The sequence below is a fragment of the Coloeus monedula genome (genome assembly GCF_965178545.1).
Source record: "Coloeus monedula genome assembly, chromosome: 12".
Classification (NCBI taxonomy): domain Eukaryota; kingdom Metazoa; phylum Chordata; class Aves; order Passeriformes; family Corvidae; genus Coloeus; species Coloeus monedula.
This window is the reverse complement of record NC_138792.1, coordinates 8,319,643-8,345,762: the sequence shown is the minus strand read 5'-3', so window position 1 is coordinate 8,345,762 and position 26,120 is coordinate 8,319,643. Positions and strand designations below refer to the sequence as shown.

The 26,120-nt window shown below is 40.2% G+C and overlaps 1 protein-coding gene across 1 annotated transcript in view; it reads right to left on the bottom strand.

The window, feature by feature from the left end:
* The window catches only part of CHRDL1 (chordin like 1), a 32,619-nt gene extending 6,727 nt beyond the window's left edge, over positions 1 to 25,892 (bottom strand). The window contains exons 1-7 of the mRNA XM_082289353.1: positions 25,775 to 25,892; positions 23,948 to 24,060; positions 19,950 to 20,043; positions 5,087 to 5,232; positions 4,238 to 4,331; positions 2,085 to 2,152; positions 1,191 to 1,365 (exon numbers count right to left, since the gene is read on the bottom strand). Coding sequence (XP_082145479.1) covers positions 1,191 to 1,365; positions 2,085 to 2,152; positions 4,238 to 4,331; positions 5,087 to 5,232; positions 19,950 to 20,043; positions 23,948 to 24,060; positions 25,775 to 25,871 — 787 coding nt within the window. The 5' untranslated portion in view covers positions 25,872 to 25,892. The remainder of the gene's footprint in view (positions 1 to 1,190; positions 1,366 to 2,084; positions 2,153 to 4,237; positions 4,332 to 5,086; positions 5,233 to 19,949; positions 20,044 to 23,947; positions 24,061 to 25,774) is intronic.
* Positions 25,893 to 26,120: the final 228 nt, after the last annotated feature.

Below are 26,120 nucleotides of genomic sequence, written 5' to 3'. Positions count from 1 at the left end.
AAACAAGTCAGTTAGAAACTCCTTTGATGATGTCTTCATGTGTGAATTACATGTCAAAGACATTGCACTGCGTGGAGATTCCTGCTCCTAGATTCAGCATAAAACACTGGCATGATCTGAATGCTTTTTCATGCTTGTTCAGGTGGATAATAAAGATCCTATAGCCAACATTCCTTCTGTTAGTTAATACCTCAAAAGATTAGTTGGCCCTAATACAAGGGATTTTAACTCTTTGTGGGTAGTTTCTAAGTGTATGCTGACTGGTATTTGTGGCCCCCTGTGGGAACTGAGCATCCCACCCTTTTTACTGTACAAAACCTGCTGTCCCACTAACTGGTGAACTGGTATTTTCCCTTCCTGTAGTGCATGAGGAATGTGACTTGAATATGGTTTGCCACATGGGCTTAAAATTCTGCTGTCCCCAAAATGTAGCATGTCCTATATTCTATTAGCAGAAGGCCCTAAAGGTTTCTTAGAGTAAGATTCATTACATTGGTTAAATTTGCCTCTCTGCAGCTCAGGCATCCAGTACAGGCTAATTGCCTACTCTGCCCCTTGTGTTAGTCACAGGGGAGGAAAAGCAACCCTTGCATCCCACTGTATCAGGAAACTAGTTTAACCTGAGGATAGACATGAGACTCTCTTTCATGAGAATAATTTCCTAAGTCTTGGAGGCAGAAAACCTCCTAATACTGTGGCAAAGCTTTATGGTCTGAGATTTGCAGGGCAGTTGAAATATAAGCTGTTTAAAGCTATGAAAGTTACAAAATAGGAGAGAGTGTAAAGAAAATAACCACAAACAATTTCCTCCAGGACAAGTCACTGTGTGAACAAATTAGTGAATCTAAAGGCATCAAAGGCATCATGGTGTCCTTTGTGGCACAAAGCACCCTGGCAGCCACTGCACGAGCTCTCAGAATTGTGGGGAACAATCCCACAAAGTAACTCAGAGAGCAGTACTGCCTTTGCAGAGTGAAATGCACTGTTGTACATGTAGCCAGAATTTATCTCACTCAAGAAGGAATTTCATATCCTCAATAGCTTATTGCTTTTGCCACCCTGATTTGCATTGGATTTCTTAATACCAGTGTGAATTTTCAAGATTCTGCTGTATATTTTGAGAGGTTTTTTGAGCTCTAGGTGATTGATTCCTGACCCAGAGCAATACTGTAAGAAGTGCTTGTCTTTACCTCGTCCATGCTTATGCTTGCTGTTGATGACGATTTGTACTATTGTTCCTGAGGCCTGCTGGGGATCTGTTAGGACTCCGCGGTTACTCCTGGCATTGGCAAATCGTGGAATGTTGACTACCTGCCTGGCAGAGCTGGGTGACAGGTCGTAATGGGAGCGATGGTATGAGTGTCTCTGTGTGGGGACAGAAAGAGAGCACGAGAGTAAATGTCTCATTCCAATGGACAAGGGGAATGTGTATTGCTGGACTAAAGTAGTAGTAGTAAGAGGAGGAGTAGTAGTGCATAGCATGTTTTCTAGAGCAAAAACACTGGTTTTTTTCACAGAATCATTTTCCAAAATGCCCATGAACCTGAAGGTTTCATATTACAGCCCCTATTTTATAAGACATGATTCTTCCCACTCATCCAATGATCTGCTGGTTCATTTATTTAGGTAGTGCCCCTAATGCTTAAAAGCCCTTCAGATTCTCTCCAAATGCTGTTATAAAAATCATCTCTTGAGCAGTAAGTTGTTAATGGATACTTTTAACCACCAAAGACAGTGATGCCCTAAAGTAAATGTGTATGTGAACTGGGAAGCTAGTGTTTGCAATTATTATTTAAAAGCAATTCTTCCTTAGCAAACAAATACTGTCAAATCTTATTCTTACAGAGCATACACAGCAAAAACCAAATCCAGAGACCTCAGGAGCTCCTCCTGACAATTTCTAATTCAGCATTATTCATGAATTCAGGTTGAGTGAAAGAAACCTATTTTGGGCTAGATTCACAGAACCCAGGATGAGGCAGTAGGTATTTAGCCCATTATCATCCTTTTCTCTTTTTTCCCTGATGTACTGCCATGCACAGCACAGCAAGAAAGTATGTCTTTAAACTGTAGGTCCCACTTACAGCTTCCCTGTTGGCTGGCTGCCGGAAGATGTCTCCGTCAGAATGTTCCCATGATAATTCTCCATCTCCTGTACATGAAGTAGAACAGCATCAGTTAGAGAAGTAACTGTGCAACACCTTGGGAGATACAGAGGGAAAAAGTCTCACCTGGCTTTACAGCTATATTTAGGGTCTAGTCAGTAGCAGAGGAATGAATATGAAAATCAGCAAATTTTAATATTAATATATTTGGCCACGCAGGGAGCAGAAACTGACTCACAGTTTCCTCCCCATGAGCTGTGCTAAATCTTTACAATATTATGTTTAGGTTTGCATTTCATAGAAATCACAGAGGAGAGATAAAAGAGCTTCTGCCATATTGAAAAGGACAAGCTAGATTATGAGATAAATTATCAATTTGACATTTTTAAGTAAGAGCAGTAGACAGGAAAATACATTTAAAAAGCCCTGCATCAGTGCAGACAGTGAGTTGCCTCTGGTACATAATCTGATGTAATCTCACCTCTCATATGGAAATGCTAATGAACTGTTTTCTCATTAGTGACTGTGTCTGAAGTGACTGATTTCTCCAGTGTAAGGCTGGTTTACTGCATAGCTATGTCTGATACTTTGTACTTAGAAAGTCAGATTGATTTTTGTAACTGGAAGAGGCTGGTTTCAAATACAGCTCAAATAACTACCTGGTAACTGACATCATACAATTGACAAGGATTTACTTTAATTAACTGTCAATGTATTACATTTAAAACAGTATATCACTGTATTTCACCCTGGGAACAGGACTATCACTTTGCTTGCTAGAGATCAGGTGGCTTCACAAGTAGTTTGCCTGGCAAAAAGTTTCAAGATTTGTAAAGATACTGTGGAGTAATATGGCAAAGCAGCAAAGAATGAGGAACAATCTCTATGCAAAGGAGCACTGCAGAGAGATCCTCATCCTTGTTTTGTCTGAGGTGACATGTTCATGCAGCACAGAGCACTGCCCTCCTGAGAGATCAGCTCAGGTCCTCCTCCATGGTGCCACGCATAGGTTAATTACCACTGCATGTCCCCAGGGTAAGCAGCTTTGTCAGCCTGCTGCACTGATGGGACTACACAGCTTCTGTGCAGGACCTCATTCCTTCAAATTGTGCAGGGCTTTCTGCACCCTGCTGCTTTACTAGCACTGATGCACTCTCAAGTACCTTCTTGCTGGCTCAGCCCTCTGCTGCTCAGAGCTTTTGATCCATTTTGTGCACTCAGTCAACTCCTCAGGTCAGGGGCTGTGGGACTATGCTGGTTAGTGTTTTGCAACTCTTAAACCAGACAGAAAATTATACAACCAACTATATAATACTCCTTATTTTTACCATGCAGTTGTACTGAGTTCAAACAAGCAGAATATCAAAAGAATACAGCAGCACAAAGGTGCAAGCAGGAGAGTTTTTCAAAGCATCCTGGCATCACTGATATCAAGAGTGGCACTTCTGAAAAGTGTAGGTACCTTTAAGTGCCTGTCTGCATCTTTGAAAACAGGTCACAGATGCTTAGATACCCTGGGAGTGGTGATTCAAGTGCCATTATACTAACAGTGAGATAAAATTTATCCAGAAATTCTCAGACATTTTGGACTTTTAGACAGACCATTAGGTTTAGATATTCAGAAAGGCTGGGAAGGCCCCTAGAATCAAGTGTCCTGTGTGTACAAGATCTAAAATGCAATTGCTAGTAAAATCCTGAAGTCATATGAATATTGTCTGACTCATTTATATTGTAGTAATTGCCCTTGCCTCTCAATTGAAATTCTCGTGTCTTGCACAACTTGAGTAGGTCTGGTAACTTGTCAGAAAGAAGCCCATCTTTTATTACAAAGCTTCTCTACCCAGAGTAATGGCAGCTACTTCAATACCTCATTTGAAGCCTCAATTTACCTCATTAGGGGGATGCAACTTCATTATCAGTGCATTCTCGCCTTATTTCAATTTAGGAAAACAAAGGTAACAATGTTACCTTGCAGGCACTCACAGGGTAATTTCCCGATGTGCATTGGATTGTAATTACATGGAAAACTTGCAGACAGTGTCCTGAGTGACAGTGCTGGTGCACAGACAAGGCTCTGAAAGGGGAAGGAGTAAGTTTAGAGCCTGTCCTCCTGTGGCTGTGCTTGAACTTACCTCTGCAAACTGGACAGCAGGACTCCGGAACAGAAACTGGGAAAGAGCAAGTTAATTTGGGACAGGTCTTCAATCCACAGTACACATTTCCTTCCTGCCAGTAAAACACAAAGGGGAATTTAGAAGGAGTTGTCGACTGTCTGGTACTGTATATTCATTTTTTATGGACATGCTTAAATCTGTGTTTACATAAATGCCACTCTATGCAAAAGCAGAATATTAGATTAGAACAGTCTGTTCAGTACTTGTATTAAATTCTTAGTTCATGAAGAATATGATGATGATGATGATGATTTTATGAGAGGAAGTACAGAGGTGCCAATAGTCGATACTGAAGAGCTGGTGGGATTGAGAGGGATGTTCTGGTTCAGACACTGTCTCAGAAGAGTCACTGGGTGACTGCTCAAATATACAGGATTTGAATTGTGACATCTCAGGAATGGCTCTGTGGCCCAATGCCAGTTCAGAGCTGTCCACTCCTGGCCTTGGGGCTCTTTACTTATCAGCTCAGTCTAAATGAAATCAGTCATTGGCTTAGTGCTATGTTTTCCAGTTAGGTTGAAGGGAAATATTCTATATATGCCAAGCAGCAACATTTTACCTGCTGCCTCTGCATTGTAAGCTCACTTACAGCAGATGCAGAGTATGCTTTGTGCACTGTGTTTAAGAGGTCATCTGGCATTTGTTTACCAGGTGCTGCATGCTGGCTCTGAGCACTCTCATGAGTTTCAGCATTAATTCTCAGTTCCCAGCCTTTGCTATGTATTGCTTATATTTCAGTGTCACATCTTCTAGAAAGAAGAACTGGAGCATAGACCGAGCAGGGTTCTGTCAAATCGTGTTACTTACTGAGCAGCTGCACTGGGCACACTGGTTTGCTTGCCTGTTTTGGAAAAGGCCCTCAGCCACAAACATTTCGCCATGGTGGTAGGTGGTGCCATTGTATTCACAGGATTTCCCGGTGATTTTGCTGCTTACTGAGAAAAGGGAGTCTTCTGGAAACAATGGGAAAGGAACACTTCATGCAAATATTCTTGATAATTCACAATGTCATAAATAAAGGGGAAGAAAATCTTCCCTTCTCCCTCATTTCTCTGTATTATATAATGACAAGTTTTGTCATGCTGCAAAGTACGAGTGATATACTGCTACCTTGCTGAACTTTGGTAATTCACACTTTGAGTTGACTGTTGCAGTTAATCCTAGGATGCTGATGATCAACTGCAATGCCAGCACTAATGGCCCTGTCTCATGCTGCAGTATTTTCCCTTGTTCTGTAGCATTTGGTGTTAGGACAGAGGGGTGTAGTTATGTGCCTGTTACATGTACGTGGCTCTTTCATGCTGTAATGTAAAAGGCATTCTGTGCATACACAGAGAATCTCACTATCAATAGCTCTGTTCTAGCAGGGTTTCCCCCTTCTTAGTACTGGGTACTGATTTTTTTTTTTTTTAATGATTTCTAGTATTGCAGCCCAGAGAAGACTTAATTGCAGGTTAGCAAGTTGTGCCACAGGGCATGCATGATTCCATGCCATGCACAGGCACAAACCCTCTGGTAGAGGAGCAGCAATACTGATGATGGGACTGCCAGACTAAAGCTATGTACTAAGCAAGTGTTTGTTCCTAGTGGCCTTCACAATTCATTGCTGCTGTTGTTTGCAAAATGGGCAAAACTTGTCAAACGCAGATGCCAAAAGCTAGCCAAAAGTTGATTTTTCTCTGACATGCATTTTAATGTCAGAGGTGCAACTGAGTGAACTTTGTTTGCAGAACTTGGTGCATATGACAAAGTGCATGTGATGGCAGTGTCAATTCAACTCTGAAACCTCCTGCTTCAACTCAATATCATATCGAGTTCTGCACCACAGGGGTTAAATGTTTTTCTGAGACATAAAGCTATCCATACCTTATGCTAAAATATCCTCTAGATTATTTAGCTGTTAGCAGTTGATAAACTCTGCAAAGGGATTACACTTTACCCATGAAATGCAAGTTACCTGATATTGCTTGGGCAGTGAACCTGGCACTGCATACTTACATTCACATGGCTTTAGCATCTCAGCATGGGAAAAGACATTTCAAACAAGGGCTCTGTGGAAGTAACAGTGGAGTGTTTGTTCTCTGGAACCCAAATCACTGCAAATTTCTAGGAATGCAGCTGAAATTTCAATCACTGGGTTTGGGCTTTCATGTAAAAGAAACCTGACCTGAAAATTCAGCTTTTGCTACACTCCCTTTCATTACCTATCAGATAAAACCAGAGATTTTTTTTTGTGAAATCATGACACCACAGAATGTACATTTTTCAGCTGTGAGCTCAAGTGAAAGAGCAGTTTTCTGCTGGCATGCACTGGCATGAAACACTGTCATTTAGTTTTCCATAAAAGCATACATTAATTACATTGGTCCATCAAATATTAATATTTTAAATGGTAAATGTCAAATCTGTCTGTATACATGTACTACAGTATTTAAAAGTGTATGGGGTCAGCAAAGTCCATTCTGTAGGAGACTGGCAGAAGTCAGCTAGCTAGGGTTCCTTGCCTGACATTTCATTGCCTGACACACTTGGTGTTCACACTTCCACCTTTGAAGCACTGGATACATCATTAGTTCAGTGCAATCAAGAGAGTCTAATGATACCTTTCCAAAATCTTATAAAGAGTACAGAGCCCTGACAACACCTGTGTTTGGCATAGAAGTGCATTGCTTTCAGCACTTTCTGTATGGCTTGCTAGTAATGCACAGTCTGAAATGGAAAGATGTATGCTCTAATTAAGACATCCTTTGAAAGTCATCAGCAAAAGATTCAATTGACAAATTCAGCTACTATTTAGGCACAAATATTGGAAAACGTGGATAAAGAGACTTCTTAGGACTGTGCTGCCTCCCAAAACTTAAATCTCCTTCTTGGGCTTTCTGAGAGACATCTCATGGAAAGCAGGAGGAAAGACCGACAAACCTTTCGTTATGTCCTTGCCCCTTGGGCAACTGGAAGAGCAGAAGAACTGGAAAGAAATGAAAATGGAAGGAGAAGTGAAAGGATAACACAGATGGTGCTTGACTGGATACAAGGCCCTGTTCACACAGCCTCTGCAGGACATTGCTGTGCCCATGTGGGATGCCTGTCCAAAAGTAGTGTGTGGCTTGTGGTCTGACATTTGCAAAGACCAATACCTGAATGACTCACCATGACTCTTCAGAGTGTTGGATGAAGAGAGTAAATTTTACAGCAGATTTACCTTGGTATATGCCACAATACTCAAATCTGTAGGAAATTACCAGATGCCCTTAAACTGTGGCTTCTAAATCAGGAAGGAGGATGGTGAAACTTTTATTGCTTGGAAAATGATGGCAGAGAGGTGCACTATGTAGTTGTTTTCATCTGTTTCTTTTAATTGATCACAGAGTTGGGCCTGTAACAGCTAAATCATAACATGCAGCCCAAAAACATGTACATCTGCCTGTCTGGAATATGGGATGAAATTCTATGGCTATTTTAAACCAGAGAATCACAGCATCATTAAGGTTGGAAAGGACCTTTAAGATCATCAAGTCCAACTGTCAACCTAGTACCACCACCATGTTCACCACTAAACCATGTCCTCAAGTGCCATAGCCACACATTTTTTGAACACTTCCAGGGATCAGGACACCACCACTTCCCTGGTCAGTCTGCTCCAATGCTTCACGACTCTGTCTGTTGAAACATTCTAAACACATCTAACGTAAACCTGCCCTGGTGCAACTTGAGGCCATTTCTGCGCATCCTGCCACTTGTTACCTGGGAGATGAGACTGACACCCACCTCACTACAACCTGCTTTCAGAGAGTTGAAGTCTTATTTGATGAAATAATTTTAAGAAAAGTCAGTTTCAATTACAGAACCTAAGACCATGGTTTAAGTCCTATGCTGCACAAACCTGTCCATATGATCATCTGTTATCACATTGACTGGACATATTTCATTATTGCACAGTTAGGTCTAGAAGAGGTTTTCAGATCAAGACCACATTACTTGTTTTTGCAAAAAATATATATAGTCATATATTGGAGATGGCATATTGGAGAGCACAACTGATCCTCTCCAAACACAGTATTTGCCTGGAGCTGCAAGGAAGATCTGTTTATATTCTGTGTCCAAATATAATTTGTCTGGTGCAGTTTCTCTCTCTCTACTGGTGTGTGACTGACTTTCTTCAACTCGGACTTGGTTTCTTTCTAATGCTTTTTAAATTATGGCTAATTAGAGGAGTTCAGACTCCCCCACAATATCATATTCTCCTGTAGAATGTGAAATCAGAGTCATTGTGGTTTGTTTTAATAAGTGCCACGTTTGAGCTTTGAAAAATCTTGTCATTAATATTGATATCAGCATACATTATTCTGTGCCTCAGTGAAGACTTGTTAGAATCAGACTAATTAACTGCAAATGTACTGCATTGCTCAAAGCTCTATTTGTAAACCTTGCTTCCTAATCAGGATTGTTCCCTAAGCTTTATCTGGCATTTTAATGGTGCTGACTAACATTGCTTTAATTAGCTGCCTCTGTAAAGTACCAGGCAAACCATCTGTGTGAATCCTTTTAATTAACTGGGTTCAATCTGAGCTTTTTTTTTCTGGCATTCTTAGCATGTCAGTGGAAGCAATATACAACATAAAGATATTATAGCATCAATTGAAAAGGAATTATCTCTGTTTCTGTGGTTGGCATTTATTCTCTAAGGGCTCAGACTTCCATACAGAAGTTGAGAGGCCATGCTTATATTTGCCTACAATTTTAGCATGGTCAAGATAAGACCATGAGTCTGCAATATGGATAGCAGTGATTTATCACCAACATTAGCATGAGGTAATGGCAGGGGCCAAGATGTACAACCTGGGCTTCACATGACCTGATATCGATTTGAATTTATCCTGTAAGTAACTTCAGAGGTTAAACCTGGCTGAAAATATCCTTCAGATTTTAAAAACATACCACAGAATACAACTGTATCAAAAAATCATTAGCTTCAAAAGAATTATTTTATAAAAAGAACTGGAGACTATGATGGCTATACCTGAATCCTTATATCCAAATATTTCTCTTTTCCAAACACGGGATTCTGTCCAGCTTCTTTTGTTTGCCTGGGCTGTTTTTCACTGATGTCTCATACACACAAGGTAAGTTCCAGCCTCGATGAAGCCAATTCCAGCCAAGGATTCAGCCAATGTATGTGCTTGAATGCTTTTTAGAAATTGATGCTTGTACTGTGAGGAACTGCTGATCTATAAAAACAGGCTTTGTATCAACTAAGAACTGTAGTACACCTCAATGTGAAAGTTCACTATGAACTAGAAGTGCATACAGGTATAGTTCACAGATTCCATTAATTGTGGTTCATTTGACAGAACATGTGAAGAAACAGTATGGCAAAAAGTTTGCCATGAAGGATGCTACCTCAGTGTGAACTGCAGCACCAATGCTTTCCTGATAGTCTGACAAAAAAGTGTTAGATATGAATTTCATAAACCATAGACATTATATGGAAATTTTCTGCTTCAGTGGAATCTGTTCCAATTACATATTTTTTCATGGAAGCCTGTCTGGGTTCCTGATGGTCTGCCCATGACTTGAGGTGTCCAAGGGCCAAGGTTTGAGGAAGAGTCAAAAATGTACGTATACCCGGCCTTCCTGGATTCTGGAGCTTTCCAGCCTTCTGGGAGAAACAGATGCTGTGTCACATGGATGACAGTTTTGGAAACATCATCTTTCAGCTTTTTATGTTTACAATTCTATTCCTTCCTGGATTGTTATAAAAACTTGGTCCTGAGATGTTTTACCCTTACTTGGATATGAAGTAGAAGAGCATCAGTTATTTGCAACTAATCCCTTGAGTAGCTTAGGCAAATTCCATGGGCAGTTCCCGGTGTTTGAAACAGTGGTAACTTCTGCAAAAGTATTTATGTGCAGAGAGTGAAAAGCAGTAACCAGCTAAGAGCAATCTAGCCTTTTGGGAAATGGGAGCTGATTTATTTGAGAAATGGCTTTAGGATCCAGTCTTAACTACAATCAATTAAGCATTGAACTTGGATCCTTCTGGATAAAGACAAGAGGTGTAGGTATAATTACTAACAGACAATTTAGGATGCTGCCTAACATACTGCTAAAACCACGTCAGAATCAGTACAGTCATGCCATGATAATCAGTGAAGCAGTTATGATGTGACATCTGAAAGACAAGAAAATCAGCTGCTTATGGGCAGTCCTTGCCAGTGGGGACAGCGAGACCTCTTGGCTTTCCGACAGTCATTGTGCTGAGTTGTATTGACCTGCAGTCAGTAGCAGGTTGAAGTGAGTGTACTCCTGAAATGGAGACTGCACACGTTGGCCAAGAAAGGTGCAGGCAAAGCTCATGCTAGTCATAACCCTCAGCAGGATCTGCTGGGACCCTGTACAGCCCCTCAGGAAGGGTCTGTGGGGTTTTATTGCATCTCTATGAGGTGCTTTCTCGTACAATATTCTGTCCATTTGTGTTAGTACTTAACACTCTCACTATTGCTTATTTTAGTATCAGAACATCTGGCAAAGAACATTTTTAAAAAATTCTACAGACTCTTGGCTTGCTGACTTAGAAACTATTTTTGAACTGCAACATTCAGAATCACCTAGTGTCACTTACTGAAAAAGATACGCTTTTAGTGTCCAGCAGAAAGGCTGGGTGCCCAGCCTGGCTTGGGTTTTACGGTTTGTCTATTTTATTAACCACCCTTATAAAAACAATCAAGTGCTAAACAGTATGAAATTAATCAGAAGGTCTAATGCCTTAAGAAACTTACCATACTGGGAACTGTTTTGCAGATAGTCTGGTTTTTTTTAAAGCAGACAGATGATAGATTATGAATTTGAATCCAGAGGGGATTTTATTAAACATGTTTTCTGAATCAACACAGAGCATAAGCATGTACAGACCAAGAGACTGAGGATTGTTTTGGAACTGTATTCACTAGAGAAGCAATTGGATTCTGCTCTAACTCCAGGACAACTGCTTGCACTGACATCTCTTCTGCACATTTCTTTGTATTCTCAGTGAGTTTTGCTACTTAATGTACACAATTGGAAGTGTCAGTTTAGTTGCAGTGCAGACTCTAAGCTCTCTAGGCTGTATCCTGGTGCAGGAAACTGTCTTTGGACACCAGCTGACTGGTGATGTCACATGCTGCTTTCTGTACATCTCAAGTTGTAACAGCATAATGCAAGGCTGCATTACTTTCCTTGTAACTTAAAATTTGCCTAAGAATTATGAGTTACCTATTCAGAAGCCACACATAAAGAGCCATTATGAAATAAAGCACAATTCTTGGAAATGTGCGGACCACAAGCATTTCTAATGCCAGAGGGGAACAGGACTAGAGTATCAAAGTACTTCTTCTTTCTTTGCTTATCGAAAATTCCATGAAACCTGAATCAACTTAGGCACACACATGGCCCAACGAAAGTGGGCAATACTTTGATGATCTGACATCTGCTTTTGCAAAACTCTTTGCTGAGGTAGAACTTGCACATACCCCTATGTCTCTGTGTTAAAAAAATAAAGTTAATTCTCCTCTTTCATGGAGTCCAGGTTTTTTCCTAGAAACAGACTATTCCGTAGGGTAATGTACATGTAGAAAATATAGGGATGATTTTTGCATACCAAGTAGTTTTCATAGCAATGTTAAAGGCTACAAAATAGGCTCCATGCTCCACTGCAAAAGCTTCATTCCAGGAGGCCCCAAAATACTACTACCTGAAGTAGTCTGGAATAACAGTAATGAGATAAGTTATTCATGTGCAGATTCTGAATGGGAAATGGATTCAAACTGAAAGAGAGTAGGTTTAGATTAGATATTAGGAAGAAATTAATTACTGTGAGGGTGGTAAAACCCTGGCACTGCTTGCCCAGAGAAGCTGTGGCTGCCCTATCCCTGTGACTGTTCAAGGCCAGGCTGGACAGATCTTTGTGCAACCTGGTCTAGTGGAAGGGATTGGAACTGGAAGACCTTTAAGCTTCCTTCTAGCCCAAATCATTCTATGATTGTGTGAATTTACTTTTCTAGTTACTTTTGATTGCACAGACAGTTGAAACATGTTTGGATCCTCTGTCAGCCTGAAGGTCAAGAGGAAAACACAGAGTAAGTCTAAGTACTTCAAAATTCACTTTGTGAGGGGACCAGGGCTAAACTCGTCTCTCCATCTTTTAAAATGCTGTATGCCTCTTCTGGTTGCTGGAACAGCCACTTTGACAGCTAGATAAGCACGTAAAGATGTTAACAGTTGTTGAGCTGCTCTGAGTAACAATGTCTGAACTAGCCTTCTTTCACCTATGGAAACAGAGCTCTGAAAAAGTGGTAATGAGTCCTTTGACTTCTCCAGCCTTGGTGATGTGTTCCAAAGGGTTCAGCCAAAGCTCTCCCCAGCCCTGGAGAAATCTAAGTGCTAGTAAAAGATTCCAAGTAAAAGATAAAGAAGCCTGCCTCCAGGCAAAAATCCTCTATGTTAGGCTCTTCCCTCTCCTACATACAAAACAATAGAATATGGCTGTTGTATATAAGGAACAGCTATTCAGTATGAGACATATTTGGAACGGAGGAATAAATAGGTGTTGATAATCTGATCCTTAAAAATTCAAACCAGAGTGGTCTAAGACTTAAAAGAGGTGAGAGAAGCATCCTGCAGAGATTATGCATCTTTCTAGGAGAGTGACAGTGAGATTTTGATCATAGTTATGTTGAATAAATCTGGAAAAACTCTGTTGATTGAACTAACCCTGATGCTATGTGTACAAACCAAACCATATTTTTAAAATATTTCTTAAAAAAAGATCTTCATGTTTATATGGAAAAAAGATCACATAAATTATACTCTTCTGTGTTTATGCAGTGCATTTCATGCAGAAATAGTAGTACTTTATATAACACAGAGCACTTGCCTATTTTCCTGCAGTTCCAGTGAAACTAAGATACAGTAACAGCAGTTGGTTTGCTTTGTACTCAGAGATCCAATTAATGTTTGTCTGCTGACCCATTTGTACCAGAAAGGCCAGTGCAAAGAAGCAGATAGCTGGCTCATTCTGCTGCTGTGGTTTACATCCCTAAAAAGACCTTCAGTGCAGGAAACGTTCTGTGACCATATTTTGGCCACTTGGGTATGAGGTGCTATGCTGGGGTTACTTGGTGAGAGGGGCCAAATGCAGAGGTGCTAAAGAAAAGAGAGTAGACAGGGAATCTCTGTCTTACAGGCAGTGAGGGACATTGTGGAGCACAAGTTTCATGGTGACCTGGAATAAAATATGCTCTGTTTTTTCCAGAAATTTTCCCATCTACCAAACTTTCCTCAGTATCTGCAAAAGCCTCTTGCATACCTTTGCCTCAAAAAGGCAGGAAACCTGTCAGCACCATCAACTCAGTTCTATGTATTCTGGACTTGCTCCTAGTGCAGCTTCAGGGCTGGATATCTAAACTGAGCCCAGAGAGCCAGCAGCACATGGGGAACAAACTGCTATTGCAAACTGGCTGTTTCAAGGTCAAAACCACCAGCTGCTGAAAGGAGACATTTTTTTACAGTGGTAAAAAAGTTTTTACTACTGTCACATCAGGTAGGGTAAAACGCAAATATTCTAGAGCTACTTCATCACCAGGACTAGGTCTTGATTCGTCATAAAAATACAGGAACCTCAGATAAGAAAATCTCTTACACTGTTTCAGTGCAGGGTTATCTTCTAGGGGTCAACTAGGACTATTTTAAACAACTTTTGTGGCCGGAGGTCCTTGGGGATTTGTAGCACAGCATAAGAGACCAAATGGATTTCTTTCCTATTAAAAATCCTTTTTTAAAATTTCTTCCCTCTAATTTTGTTTCCACTCTACACAAATGTGTCACCTCAAGGTCTGATCTGAAGTCCATTGAACTAAATAGATTTGGAACCTGGCCCAAACACCTACTCTGTGTGGCACAGCAAAGAGGCAGTTTCCCCTTTCATCTTCTGTCTCGTATTTCTACCATATTCCTTAGTATTTCTAGAGAGAGGGACTATATCATAGTCAGTAACTGCATCTGTTCTCATAGAAGACTGAGTCCAAAAACTATCAAAGTTAATAGAAATCTGTTGATTGACTACAGTAGAATGTGGATCAAGCCTCAGTCCATGTGCATTTAGCCTTTTCCCTCAGTCATGCATCACAATCCAAATTATTACAAATCTGTGATTTAAAGAAACATAGATGATGTGTGAAGGTTCCTTTAAAAAACAACCAAGGCTGTGCAATGAAGTCGTCTTTAGAGTAGTGGTGGAAGCTGACAATAAATGTGGATGGAAAAGTTGTGCACTATCCAAAAACTGCAAACACAAGCTCTAAACAAAATCCATATGTGCCTCTTGGAGGTGCAGGTGTCAACGATATTAAGCCACAAAATGCTTTACATCAAAATAACTTCAAGGACCAGGTTAAGCTCTAAAAACTCCAGGGTAATTCAGAGTTAATCACCACAGCTAGTCTTTAATATGGTCAGATGGCAGAAAGTGTATGAAATTCATTGCTTGAAGGAACTACTAGCACCTTATCTAGACACTCTGAACTTCCATACAGATTCAAGGCAAAGATGTAGTTTCAGTTTAAACATTCAAAAGGCTGTTGGTTGTGTTTTAGCTTTCTAGGGCTAAGTCAAGCTCTTCACATTATTTTAATATATTTTCTGCAGCTTAATTTCCTGTGTTTTCTTTTATAGTTGCATAAAAAATTGCCCATCAATTGCCCAGCAACTCTGAAGGACTCATAAAACACTTTCTAGGTTGCTCTACTTTAATTCCTGCTCTCAAGTTAAACGATTATATGAATCCACCAATCACTCCCCTGCCAAGGAAACAAATTAAATGAAGCTTTGGTGTATTCTGAGTCCTCTCTGAAGCCTCTTTGAAGGTCTTGGAAGTTATCTTGGAAAAATTCTGAGCAGCTTATCCTATCCTATCATGTCAGTCCAAAGAATGGAAGTTCTGTCACCCATGTGGGAAGATATGTATTCTTTCAATGCATTTTGGATGCTGATATACAGATAGACTTTTTTTGAATTTTTATGGTCAAAAAAGCAGAATGGAAACAAGTGATAACCTCAATCTGGTTGTGATAGCAAACATTCCTTGTGAAGGTAGTGACAAAGGCAAATCACAAACCAATACAAATTATCTAAGAACACATCAATAGGAAAGAATTAGACATCTCCTTGGAATGCCTATGCCATTATATTACTAAACCAAATTTACTTCCAAATAAATACTTAATTTGAACTATCTGACAACTACCCGTTGTTAGGACTCTCACTTGCTGATGTGAGAAGGATAGATGGTAGCAAGAAGAGTTGCATAGAGAATGGAAGAGCTGGGCACAGTATGCCTTCCTCCATCCCAAAAATGTTTGTGAATGGAAGGGTAAGAAGACTAGAACTGAGAGCCTGGGAGCTCTGGTGTGTGAGCTGGGTAGGACCCAAAGCCTCTTCACCAAATGGTTTTATGTACATTCTGCAATGGAAAAATCACCAGAGCATTCCAACAGTCAGGGTTGAAGATTTTGGTTGTAATTCAGTGCGAGATGCGCTGCACTACACACGCGTTCTGTATTTACTTGTAAAATGTCTGTCAGGTCAACAGGTGCTGTACGTGCCCTGCACCTTGTAAGGCTGAATCTTTATCTACACTGCAGAGTGCAGGGTGACACCTGGACTAGCTCAGTTACTGAGTGAAGGTAGCACTGAGCTCATGGCAGGCACATTTTTCCTGCTTCTTCGGCAAGTTTTGCAGTGCAGTGAGTTGTGCACTGTTCCAGGATCTAAAATAGCTAGTTCAAAGATTCAGGTATTACTGACTCATGCTGCAGTCTACCCTGCAGACAGAGCCTCACTTATTTTTAGGTGATGTTCTCAGACCACTGTTGTGAGACGCCTCATCTGGTCCATCTTTAGACCAGCTATGTATATAGGTACCACCTGGCATTTCTGTATCTAAAGAAGAACAAAAGTACATCAGAAAAGTGGTTTGAATTTGATAAAGAAAAACCACAGTACCAAAGGAGCTTAAATTTAAACATGTTACTAATAATGAATGTTCTTGGAAGGCAGTGTGTTTAGTCGGGGCAGCAAGCTTAAAAAACACTGGAGCCAGATGGGCTGATTCATACATCAGCATGCAGCCTTATCTGCTGAGAAATCAAACCAGCAAGTGGAATGTGGAAAACTGTTCTAAATCCTGCAATTGTCAATCTTTGCTTCTGATGTAAGCTTTTCTTAGGTTTACACGTTTGATCTTCAACTAGACTCTAAATGCTTTGATTCATAATTGTTGAATGTAGAAATGATACAATTTACAATAGATGTTCCAGCTTTAAAGGCACTGTCCATAGAAGTGCCATAAATGACAGCTAAATGCTCAAAGAACTTGTACATGAAGTTTATTTTCATGACAGCAGTCAGAAGCTCTGAGGTCCACTCTAGGTAAAGAGCTGATCCAGATCTAAAAATGACAGTGAATTATCTCCCTGACTACAAATCACCTCCCCTCTGATGATGCCCGGAGCATCCTGAGGTGGAAGGAAGGAGACCAAGCTCAGAAGCATGTGATGTCCTTTGGGTCTCACTGATGTGCAGAAAGAGTCCCAGTCATGTGACCCTAGTATTTTTGCTTACGTATGTGTGGTGATAAGAATACAATTCAGATGGTAAACTACTTTTCAGAGGTTCAAAAGGAAGGAATATCTAGATCTTAATAAGACACAAGGTCTGGATTTTGCCAATGCTAGAAAGAATAGGTTTAAAAAAAGAAAGAAAAGTTAACAGTGAATCTATGGTAGAAGCTGGTGAACCACTGATGAAAGTAGAAGATGCTTCATAACGTATGTCTAAAAACTACTTAAGATTCATGGTATCTGGTTCCAGGGAGACAGGATACAAACACTGCATCTCTTTGTGTCAGCAAGTCCAGTGTCGCTATGGATGTAGGAGACATTAATTCCAGGGGGAGGGCAGTGCCAACTTTTCTCAAAGGAATCCCTTCAACAGCTCCTCCACTTAGGTAGCTAAGAAGTTCAGCATCCAATGAAAGTTGCTGCCTCCTGGCATTACCTCTACTTCATTAAATAACAAGGCAGTGATTTGGGCAGTTACACCCTACAAGGCCTGTAGGCAAGAGAAGAGCCTCAGGTCACTCTGACTAGCACTACTCATTTCTATAATGCAGCTTGAGAAATGGAGGGGAAACATATGTAACAGAATATAATGAGCATTTATGAGAATAATTCACATGGATGGCCAATGGCCAAAGCTCTCACACATTCCATTAAAAAATAACCAGGAAAACTAGAGAAGTGAATTTCCTGCATATCATGGCATGTTGCACAAAAGACATTGTATGCCAGACACATAGGAATGGAAAGCTGGCCTAAGATCTCCAAGAATGCTTGAGATCCTATTCAGATCGAGCATGAACATTTACCACTGAAGATAGAGCACCAAATATGATACACATAATCACTGCAGAAAGCAGAATGCAAATAACCCCTGAAATCACAAGAGGCTACGCATTCTCTTTTGCCTAATATTGTTACAGATTCAATTAGGGGAAAAACAGACCTTAGTGGGACTCTCATTTTTAATGAGATAGTGCACAGCTAGCAATGTAATGGCCTGTCATTTGTAGCAGATTGATTACAAATAGATTTTAGGAGCAGCTAAGAGAAGATAATAGATCACAATTCAGGAAAGGCTCATTCTGATAATTTTCCATATTTATCAGTTTAAACACAGAGTACAAAATTCCAGCTGAAATCTATGAATAGGAAGAACTTAATTTGATAAGAAGGATTTGAGAGTTTACAGGGGGCCTTACTCTTCCTTACTAGACCACTGTAGAATGTTTTGAAATCTTCATAGGTATCATGAAATTTGCAACTCATGAACAGAAAAAAGCCAAAACAGTTCTTTGCCAAGGAGCACTTGAAGCAAAACCAATCAATCTAGAAGCATTTATGATTCTATAGTAGATACTGTACAGAGATACTAAAAAAAGAATAGAAAACATTCCTGACTGAAGATGCCAATTATTGAGTAGGACTTCTGTGATTTAATTTAAACTGTCAAAAAGTAAGCATCCAGTGTAAGCTGTTTTCCTGTACTCCCTCAATAATCAGTGGAGAGTGACAGGCATCTCCAGGGAAAAAGTCTTCTCATTCTGGGTAACAGGATGAATCACCCTCATGTTTCCAACAGCTGTAAAGGGCATCTGGATGATTGTCTTGCCAACTGAAGTTTAGATTAGCTGAAAAAACAGACCAGATTTTGGGCACACCAGTACACCAGTCCTTCTTTTGATCTGGAAACAAAAGAACCAGCACCTTACCATTTTACTAAGTTATAGTTGGCCAAAGAAAGCATTCTGCCTTACAAATTTTCTTTCCCACGTATTAGACCACCATAGATAAAACTCCAGTCATCAGCTGGATGCCAAAGAGTTGGATTTAAAGTTGGATGGGCTCAATCTCATCCTAGGACACCAAAGCAGCATCACAGCATCAGATTAGTTATATGCTCGAAATGGTTCTTCCTTGTCACTGGTTAAAAAAGGCTTCTAGATACATAGATCAGATATTGATACTCAAATCTGATAGAGAGTGCATATAATTGTCGGGGAAGATGAATCCTACCCAAAATTGATGTGTGGATGCCATTTATTATCCAGTAAGTGCAGTAAACACATCCATCCCAGCTGAACAGCAACCTTTTGTGCACTCATGTTCCTCTGCCATTGTGCACTTACTGCCTCCTGCTCACAGGCTTTGGTCAGGGAACAGCTGTTTTCCTCAGACAATTAAACTCTCTGGAGAAAGTCAAATAAAACCCCTTTCTATGATGCTGCATGAATACTCTTTTATAAGTGGAAATGTGGGGTGCCACTAAGACAGACATTTAGGGAAAAGCTCCAGTCAAATCTACCAGCCATTAGGCCATGTCGGGAATGCTGGAACAGGCTCGTGAAAGATCCTGCTTAGTCTCTTTCATACAGTGGCTCTTAATAATGAGCATATAATAAATGTACAGTCTGGAGAATTTACTATACAGTATCCAATTGGATTTATATAGTCATAAACTTCTACAGCACTGCTTCTATGATTTACAACACTCTACTAATTATGAAGCCATGCCTGGACCTGAGATGTAAAAGGCAAATGTTACCAGACTGGTTGTACAGTGACACTATACAAATTCATGCTTGCCACAGCAATTTTGAATTGCTTGTTAACAGAGAGCCATTGCAAATAACCATATATTTTGGTCTGCTCTTATGAAAAGTACCAAAACCAGAAACCTAGGAAATTTGTGGGATGGTGTTTTATTGTGATAGAATGTAGAGACAAGGAGTCAGGAATGGACAGTCGATGAAACTTCTGCTACTTTCTGCCTGGATTGTAGGGGATTGGACTTGGCAGCTCACCTGATCCCTTCACAAACCTATATTTCTGATTTCCTAAACAGAAAACACCATGAGAAATACTGTAACTTACTGTAGGACAAGCCTCTCATGACCTAAAGGGATACAGGAGGATGTTTACTTCACAGAAGTTTTCCAGCACAGATATTTAATTTTGTTGTTACTCAGCATATTAAATAACTATTTCAGAAAGGACTACTTGTCACTAATAGGAATTACCTGGGCATCGTGGGCAGCACAGCTGTGGTACATGCACAGGGGAAGCACAGTGTAGACTTGGGCATCTTATTCTGCTGCACAAAACATTTCCATTCTGTAGGTGGAACATAGTACATAGTATTTTAATGAAGTGGGCTGTCTTACAAATCTCTGTGTTCTCTATTCTACATCCAAATATTTTTTTTAAAATGCCTTTTTACAGCATTCTGGTTTCACTCATACCAAGGTAAGCCCAGATACTTCTATTGCCTTTGAATTTATGCTGGAGGTCAGAAATCCTTACAAACCTTAAAATCAGAGGAAGTGCCTAAAAATGGATGGCAACAATCTCCATTTCTCTTTTAATTTCCATTTGTCTTTTTCTTTTGAGCAGATTATGCTTAGGAATTGCACTTCCAAAACTAAGGCATGGATAAATGGTAGGTCCCTGAGATATCCCCTACTGAGGGTTAGTTCAAGACCGCAAGAGACAATAGTGTCTGTAATTGCTCCTGAAAACGATGGAGAGTCTTTTGTTTTCATTTTATTGCTTTCCCAGTAGACAAAAAACACCAGTTGGTAAGTAGCCATTTTTCTAAGAAATATGAGTTAAGTCTTGGGAATAAGGTTCATTATTCATGTCATTAACATAATATTCTATTTGACCACATCTAAGTTTGATTTATAATTAAAACACAGGGAATTTTCATTATCCAGTGTCTGTAACCAGAAAAGACCATCCATTTCAAATTCCCATTTCCCATCTATAATTCATCCTCTTAATTTACCTCTGAGTTGCTCATGTTTATAGCAAGAAAGATCTTTCAGCATGAACACTGACATTAAGTTATGACTGTAGTTTTAGGTCGTGTCAGGACTAAACCCACTTTATTTTCATATGCCTTCTGGAGCACTGAAATGTTTTCAGTGGATGTGCAGACTTCCATAGACAGCAGATATATAGGCCTTTCTAGTCATCTCTTTCAAAATAATTCATTGACAAATATCTGCAGACCACAGGCTGGAATTCTACTATTAGATCATTGTTAGCCACAAACTACAGTTGTGCATCTGCTTTGGAAAGAGACACTAAAAATGACATCACCATCTGTTTCCAATGAGAACTGAAATGAAATATACTGATTTTGTAGAAGAGGAGCAAATTTTAGACTGCAGAAGCTTCACAGAATAGGGACTATCCCTGGTCTGCACAGCTCCTTGCCCAGCAGACATGGGAGCCTGTGAAACACTGCTGTAGAAGAAAGGCTGGCACTGCCTGCTGACCTGGCTCCATGTTGCTGACTTGTCCAGTTCCATGACCTCACTCTTTTTCAGTTTAAGTCCTGTGGAATCTCCTGAGGGGAATGTTTACTTTCTGTACATGGTCAGCTGTGATAAAATTCTGCAGGCCAACTTTTCTGCTCTGTGCTGCCGGCCAGACTCCACTGTCTGCAGCAGGACAGAACTATTTTAACTGATCTTGTGCTTAGTGAGACTGATCTTATGTCTATATTCACAGTGATATTTGGGAGAGCAACCCCACTGACCAGAGTGGGACTCAAGCACTGGTCAGTCTCTCTGACCCAGGGCCAAAGTCACATTTTTGCATCAGGAACCAAAGAGTGTTGATGCATCTCTCTCCCCAAGCTGGGCTATCAGTGCTTAGTGTGGAGAGCAGTCATTTAACCCTGCAGATATGACTATGAACACAAGCAAAAGCAAAAAGCTGCTGTATTTTAGGAGTAAAATAATGATCTAACAAATTGTGAGTGCTCAAATTTACTTGACAGTAACAGTCAACAGGCTCCACTGTGAACTGGGGGGGAGGAAGGGTTGTAAAACGAAGGGGGAACAGGGCGAGAACACTGAATTATGTTTAGTTTTATTCTGGTTTAAGTATGTAAGTTATAACTTGTAAAAATACAATACTATATACACACAAAAACAGGAAAGCTTTTTTAATGCCAGGCTGAATAATTTGGCCTCTGTTTAGTTAATTTGTCTCACCTTTTTCTTAAACATCCGAAGTGTGTGTGCTGGGGGGATGGACAGACAGACTGTTTAGAGACAGAGCAGAGATCTCTGTCTGCTGCCTGGCTGATGTGACTTGTTTTGTGCAGACATCATGCAGATCACAATGTTTGTGGTGAGCAAAGACATTTTGATCACACTGGCCATGAAGACCTCTAGGGATTTTTTTGCTTTTCTCTGCAGTGTGAGGGAATCAGTCGCTGCATCAGACTCTATATAGATCCCTCGCCTACCTGACAGGGAATCATACATGGTTTACACTTAGGTCTCTCTTACTTGCTATCTGTGGCACACTTTACTTTCCTCTTTTATGCTGTCATATTTGGTTTATGGTCTGTGCTTGTACTATGTCATGACATGTCTAATGCCTTTATTTTGTTAAAATTTTAAATCATTGAGGGTTTCCTGAAGGAAACCTCATGAAAACTAATGAAGCTTCAGGAGCTTTTATTGTAGGTCAGTGCTCTGAGGACATGACTTTGGCCAGGACAAAGCTCAAATGAGTGGCTGGATGCTGCAGTTGTTATTTGGAATCTTCCTTCAAGACAACAAGAGTCACATGCAAGAGATCCCTCAGCATCCTCACTGCTGAAATAATCCCAGGTTACATTTTGCACCCTCATGGTACACCAAAGGTAAAATATAGCAGACAAGGGAGTAGAGTCCAGTCCACTTCTGAGCTGCATGTACTGGGAACTACCATAAGCAGTTTCATTCTTTACTAAACCTGCTGCCCTAAACTATCACTTTGTCTTCCGTGCCCAAGTTAAAAAATAAAACAGACTTTTTTTGGAGGCTCATAATGTGTGGGTGTGTGGGGGTGTGCCTGGGTTCCAGCAGTGCTGTTCTCTAGAGGAGCTGACCATGCACTTTCCCATCCCTCCAGGCTGTATAACAGCTCCCTAAAAATCATCAAGCAATTATTTATATCCAGATCTCTAGGGCTTCCATTTAATTTTTTCCCCACCCAAGACACATCCTTCCAGTGATTTAATGAGTGTTTTACTCCACACAGACTCTGAGGGAGTTTTCAACTTTGCATATACGTCAACAAAAGTTGACTGGATACTCCTTTTTGCTCTAAACAAAGACTTTTCCTTTCTTCCTACTACATTGGTTTTTCTCGCACAGCTGCATTCTGCAGCCAGACTTGTGGGACTACTGTTTGTGCATCTCTGCACTGAGTTGTAGTAGCAGATTCCCTCAGAGCAAATGCTGCACAGGGGCCCAATATTTTACACTTGCAGGGAGGGAAAATAGCCAGGAATACTTTATTCTGCATTAAATACAGCAGACAGAACTCAGCATCTGGAGTGTCTCATGTGTTAGTGATTAAGATCGCTTATTGTTTATTTTAAAGTACTCTAAGGGACATAAACTGCCCTCATTTTTGTGCCTCCCCCCAGCCATATATGACATACTATGGGGATCTCTGACTGCTGTGTTTTTGCATCAGCCATCAACTGATGGGAGCCCTTTCATGTTTTATCCAATTCTCTCTGCTCCCCATAACCTTTTCTCATGTTTCATCATCTCATTCTTCTTTTACTGACTTTTACTAACAGCTACATCCAAGCCTGTTCCTTCAGCACTTTAGGGCAGCAGATGCTTTGACTGGAAGATGTTGGCACTGTACACAGATCAAAGTACCAAATTCAGGTTCAGCATAATTGTCCATATTGGTGGAACTGCAAGGATTATACTTAGGTAGTGGGGCCTGATCTGTCAAGATGTAATGCCCAGCATCCACAAAGCTTCTGGCTACTTAAGGAGCTGTTTTGTCTATGCTATGTGAGTATTATTTGCCAGTATTGGCCTTCTCTGTTAGTATTTTCCCTTCACTAGGATCACCTGCCTTGATTTCCTGCAGCATGACCAGGACCCATGAGTGAAACAGGTTTGGGCTTTGTCAAATTGTAGCTACAACAGAAAGGATTATAGTCAGTGAAGCAAGTAGAAGTTGTAGGATAATAACTCAGCAGTCCTACCTCTGAGCAAAGACAATTAACGCAGTAAACAAGGCCATAGGGTTCTAGATAAGGATGCCATCTTTCTCCTACACGGTACTTCTTATCTTGGAACACACAGTATGTATCTGAATCTGTAAAACAGTAAAGAATTGAAAGAGCTATGAATGAAAATTTCCATTCCATGCTTACAAAGTGTATTTAGGTGTGCAGAGTTTTCTGTAAACTAGTTTTTCTTTTCCTGGAGAATCACACAACAGAAACACCCTTAATTTCACATGCTGTTTTTTTCTAACCTCCCAAATCAAAATAAATGACATGGCCTCCCATTTTTCCAAAATTGCAGCTCCTGAAATGATGATAAAATGGCTTTCATACAGGTGACTTTATCCTTTCACCTGTTTAGGTAAGAAAATTAAAGTGCCTGATCACTCAGGCAGGCTTATAGGAAACAAAACCTTTTCATTGCAAAACCAAAGCAATTGGTCCAACTGAGGAAAATCCCAGGTTGTACTGCAGAGAGATGCTGAAATAATTGATGCATCAGCTTTCAAAATATTTTAAGATCTTTTTGTTCACTAAGCACTTTTGATCTTGCAGTTGCAGATTTGCAGAAATCCACATACCTGTCAGACATTGTTGTCCTGTCTCTCCCTGTCACATTGAAACCTTCAATCTCTACAATAAAAGGGTGTTTCTCATGTGATTCTGTGTGGGAATTCCTTTCTGTTATCTTAATGATATCCAAATTCATTTTCATTCATTACCCTCAGTATAGAAGATGCTTCAGGATATCTTAACAAAATACTCATCTTCCATGTGATAATCCAAGCCAGGGACATTCTTCACATTTACTGGGCTAGAAGAAGCTATCAAGAGCTAGGGACTGTTAGTAGAAACTGTGATCTGCTTTCCCTTCACACAGAAGCATGACAAATGGAACACATGATACAAAAAAGCAGACAACTGGAGTCTGGTAATTTCTCACACTGTTCTTTCTTTGAACAAGGTTCCTTCACACTCACTCACTTCCCTGTGGGTGAGATCAGTGGGGCAGAGGGCCTTTCTGGAACTCACTCTTCTTTTTTTTTCCTCCATCTAATTCTTTGGAAGCGGAAGCTGCTGAGACTGAGGCTAAAAATTTCAATGACTTCTCAAGGGCAAACAATGTCTTTTGTAAGAAGGAGGCCAAAACCCAGCCTGTGCAGGTAGGGAGAGCATTCCAGAGATCTAGTAACAAGGCTGAAGCAGTCAATAACTCCTTGACTTACTTGGGTAGCTATTCCTCCATGCCATGATTTCTGAAATGTGTTAACATCTCCCACGGATGACAGGCTTTGCAGAAACGCTCCCTTTATTTTGTTTGTATTCTTTTCAATTCTTCTCATCAAGTTTTTGACAGTGCTTAGACTCTTAATTTTCTCAAGGGAGGTACCTAATCCAGTTCATATGAGGTTGTTTTTACAACACAAGAGAACAGTCTTGGACGAGCTTTACACTAGCTGAAAACTTCAGCACAATAGTCTTACACATGGGACAGATTCCAGATAATCTGTCAGATGTTTACAGAGGTTACTAAATGGAATTAAGCACACTCTTGACTCAGGATATTTGAAATAAAACAGATTCTCCAACTGATGTGTTATGTTCTTTACGATGCACTATAACCTGTACAGCTTTAGGAAAATGTACCCCAAATGTGGCTGTGACCTGATTCCACTAAACACAGGATTAGAAGGAGGAAGAATGTTAGAAGGTTTAGGACATTCTTTCCTGAACCACATCTGAAAATAGAAGGAAAATGTCTAATTTAGGTGAATGTGACAGCTTTGTTTGAAGTCTACTTACGTTTTATTTGTTCTAGTTTACCTCCATCTATGAAAAGGAGGCAGACCACACCAAAAAAGATAAAATTAAAATCCTCCAATATCCACTTTCTTTTCATCTTTATCGTCAAAAGGAAAAGAAAGAGCCTCCAAGTAGAGAATGTTGAGCTGTTGGGAAAAAAATATTAAATTAATTAAAGTAAAATCTTGTAAGATACTTAATGATTTCATCCAACACACAGAAATCCTAAACTGCCAGAACAAAAAAAATACGTCTGTATCATGCATCTTCCTTTTGTGGAAACAGCTTTGCCTTCAGATCATTTAATTTCTTGAAAAGGAGACACATTCCTATTCATGAAAGCTGA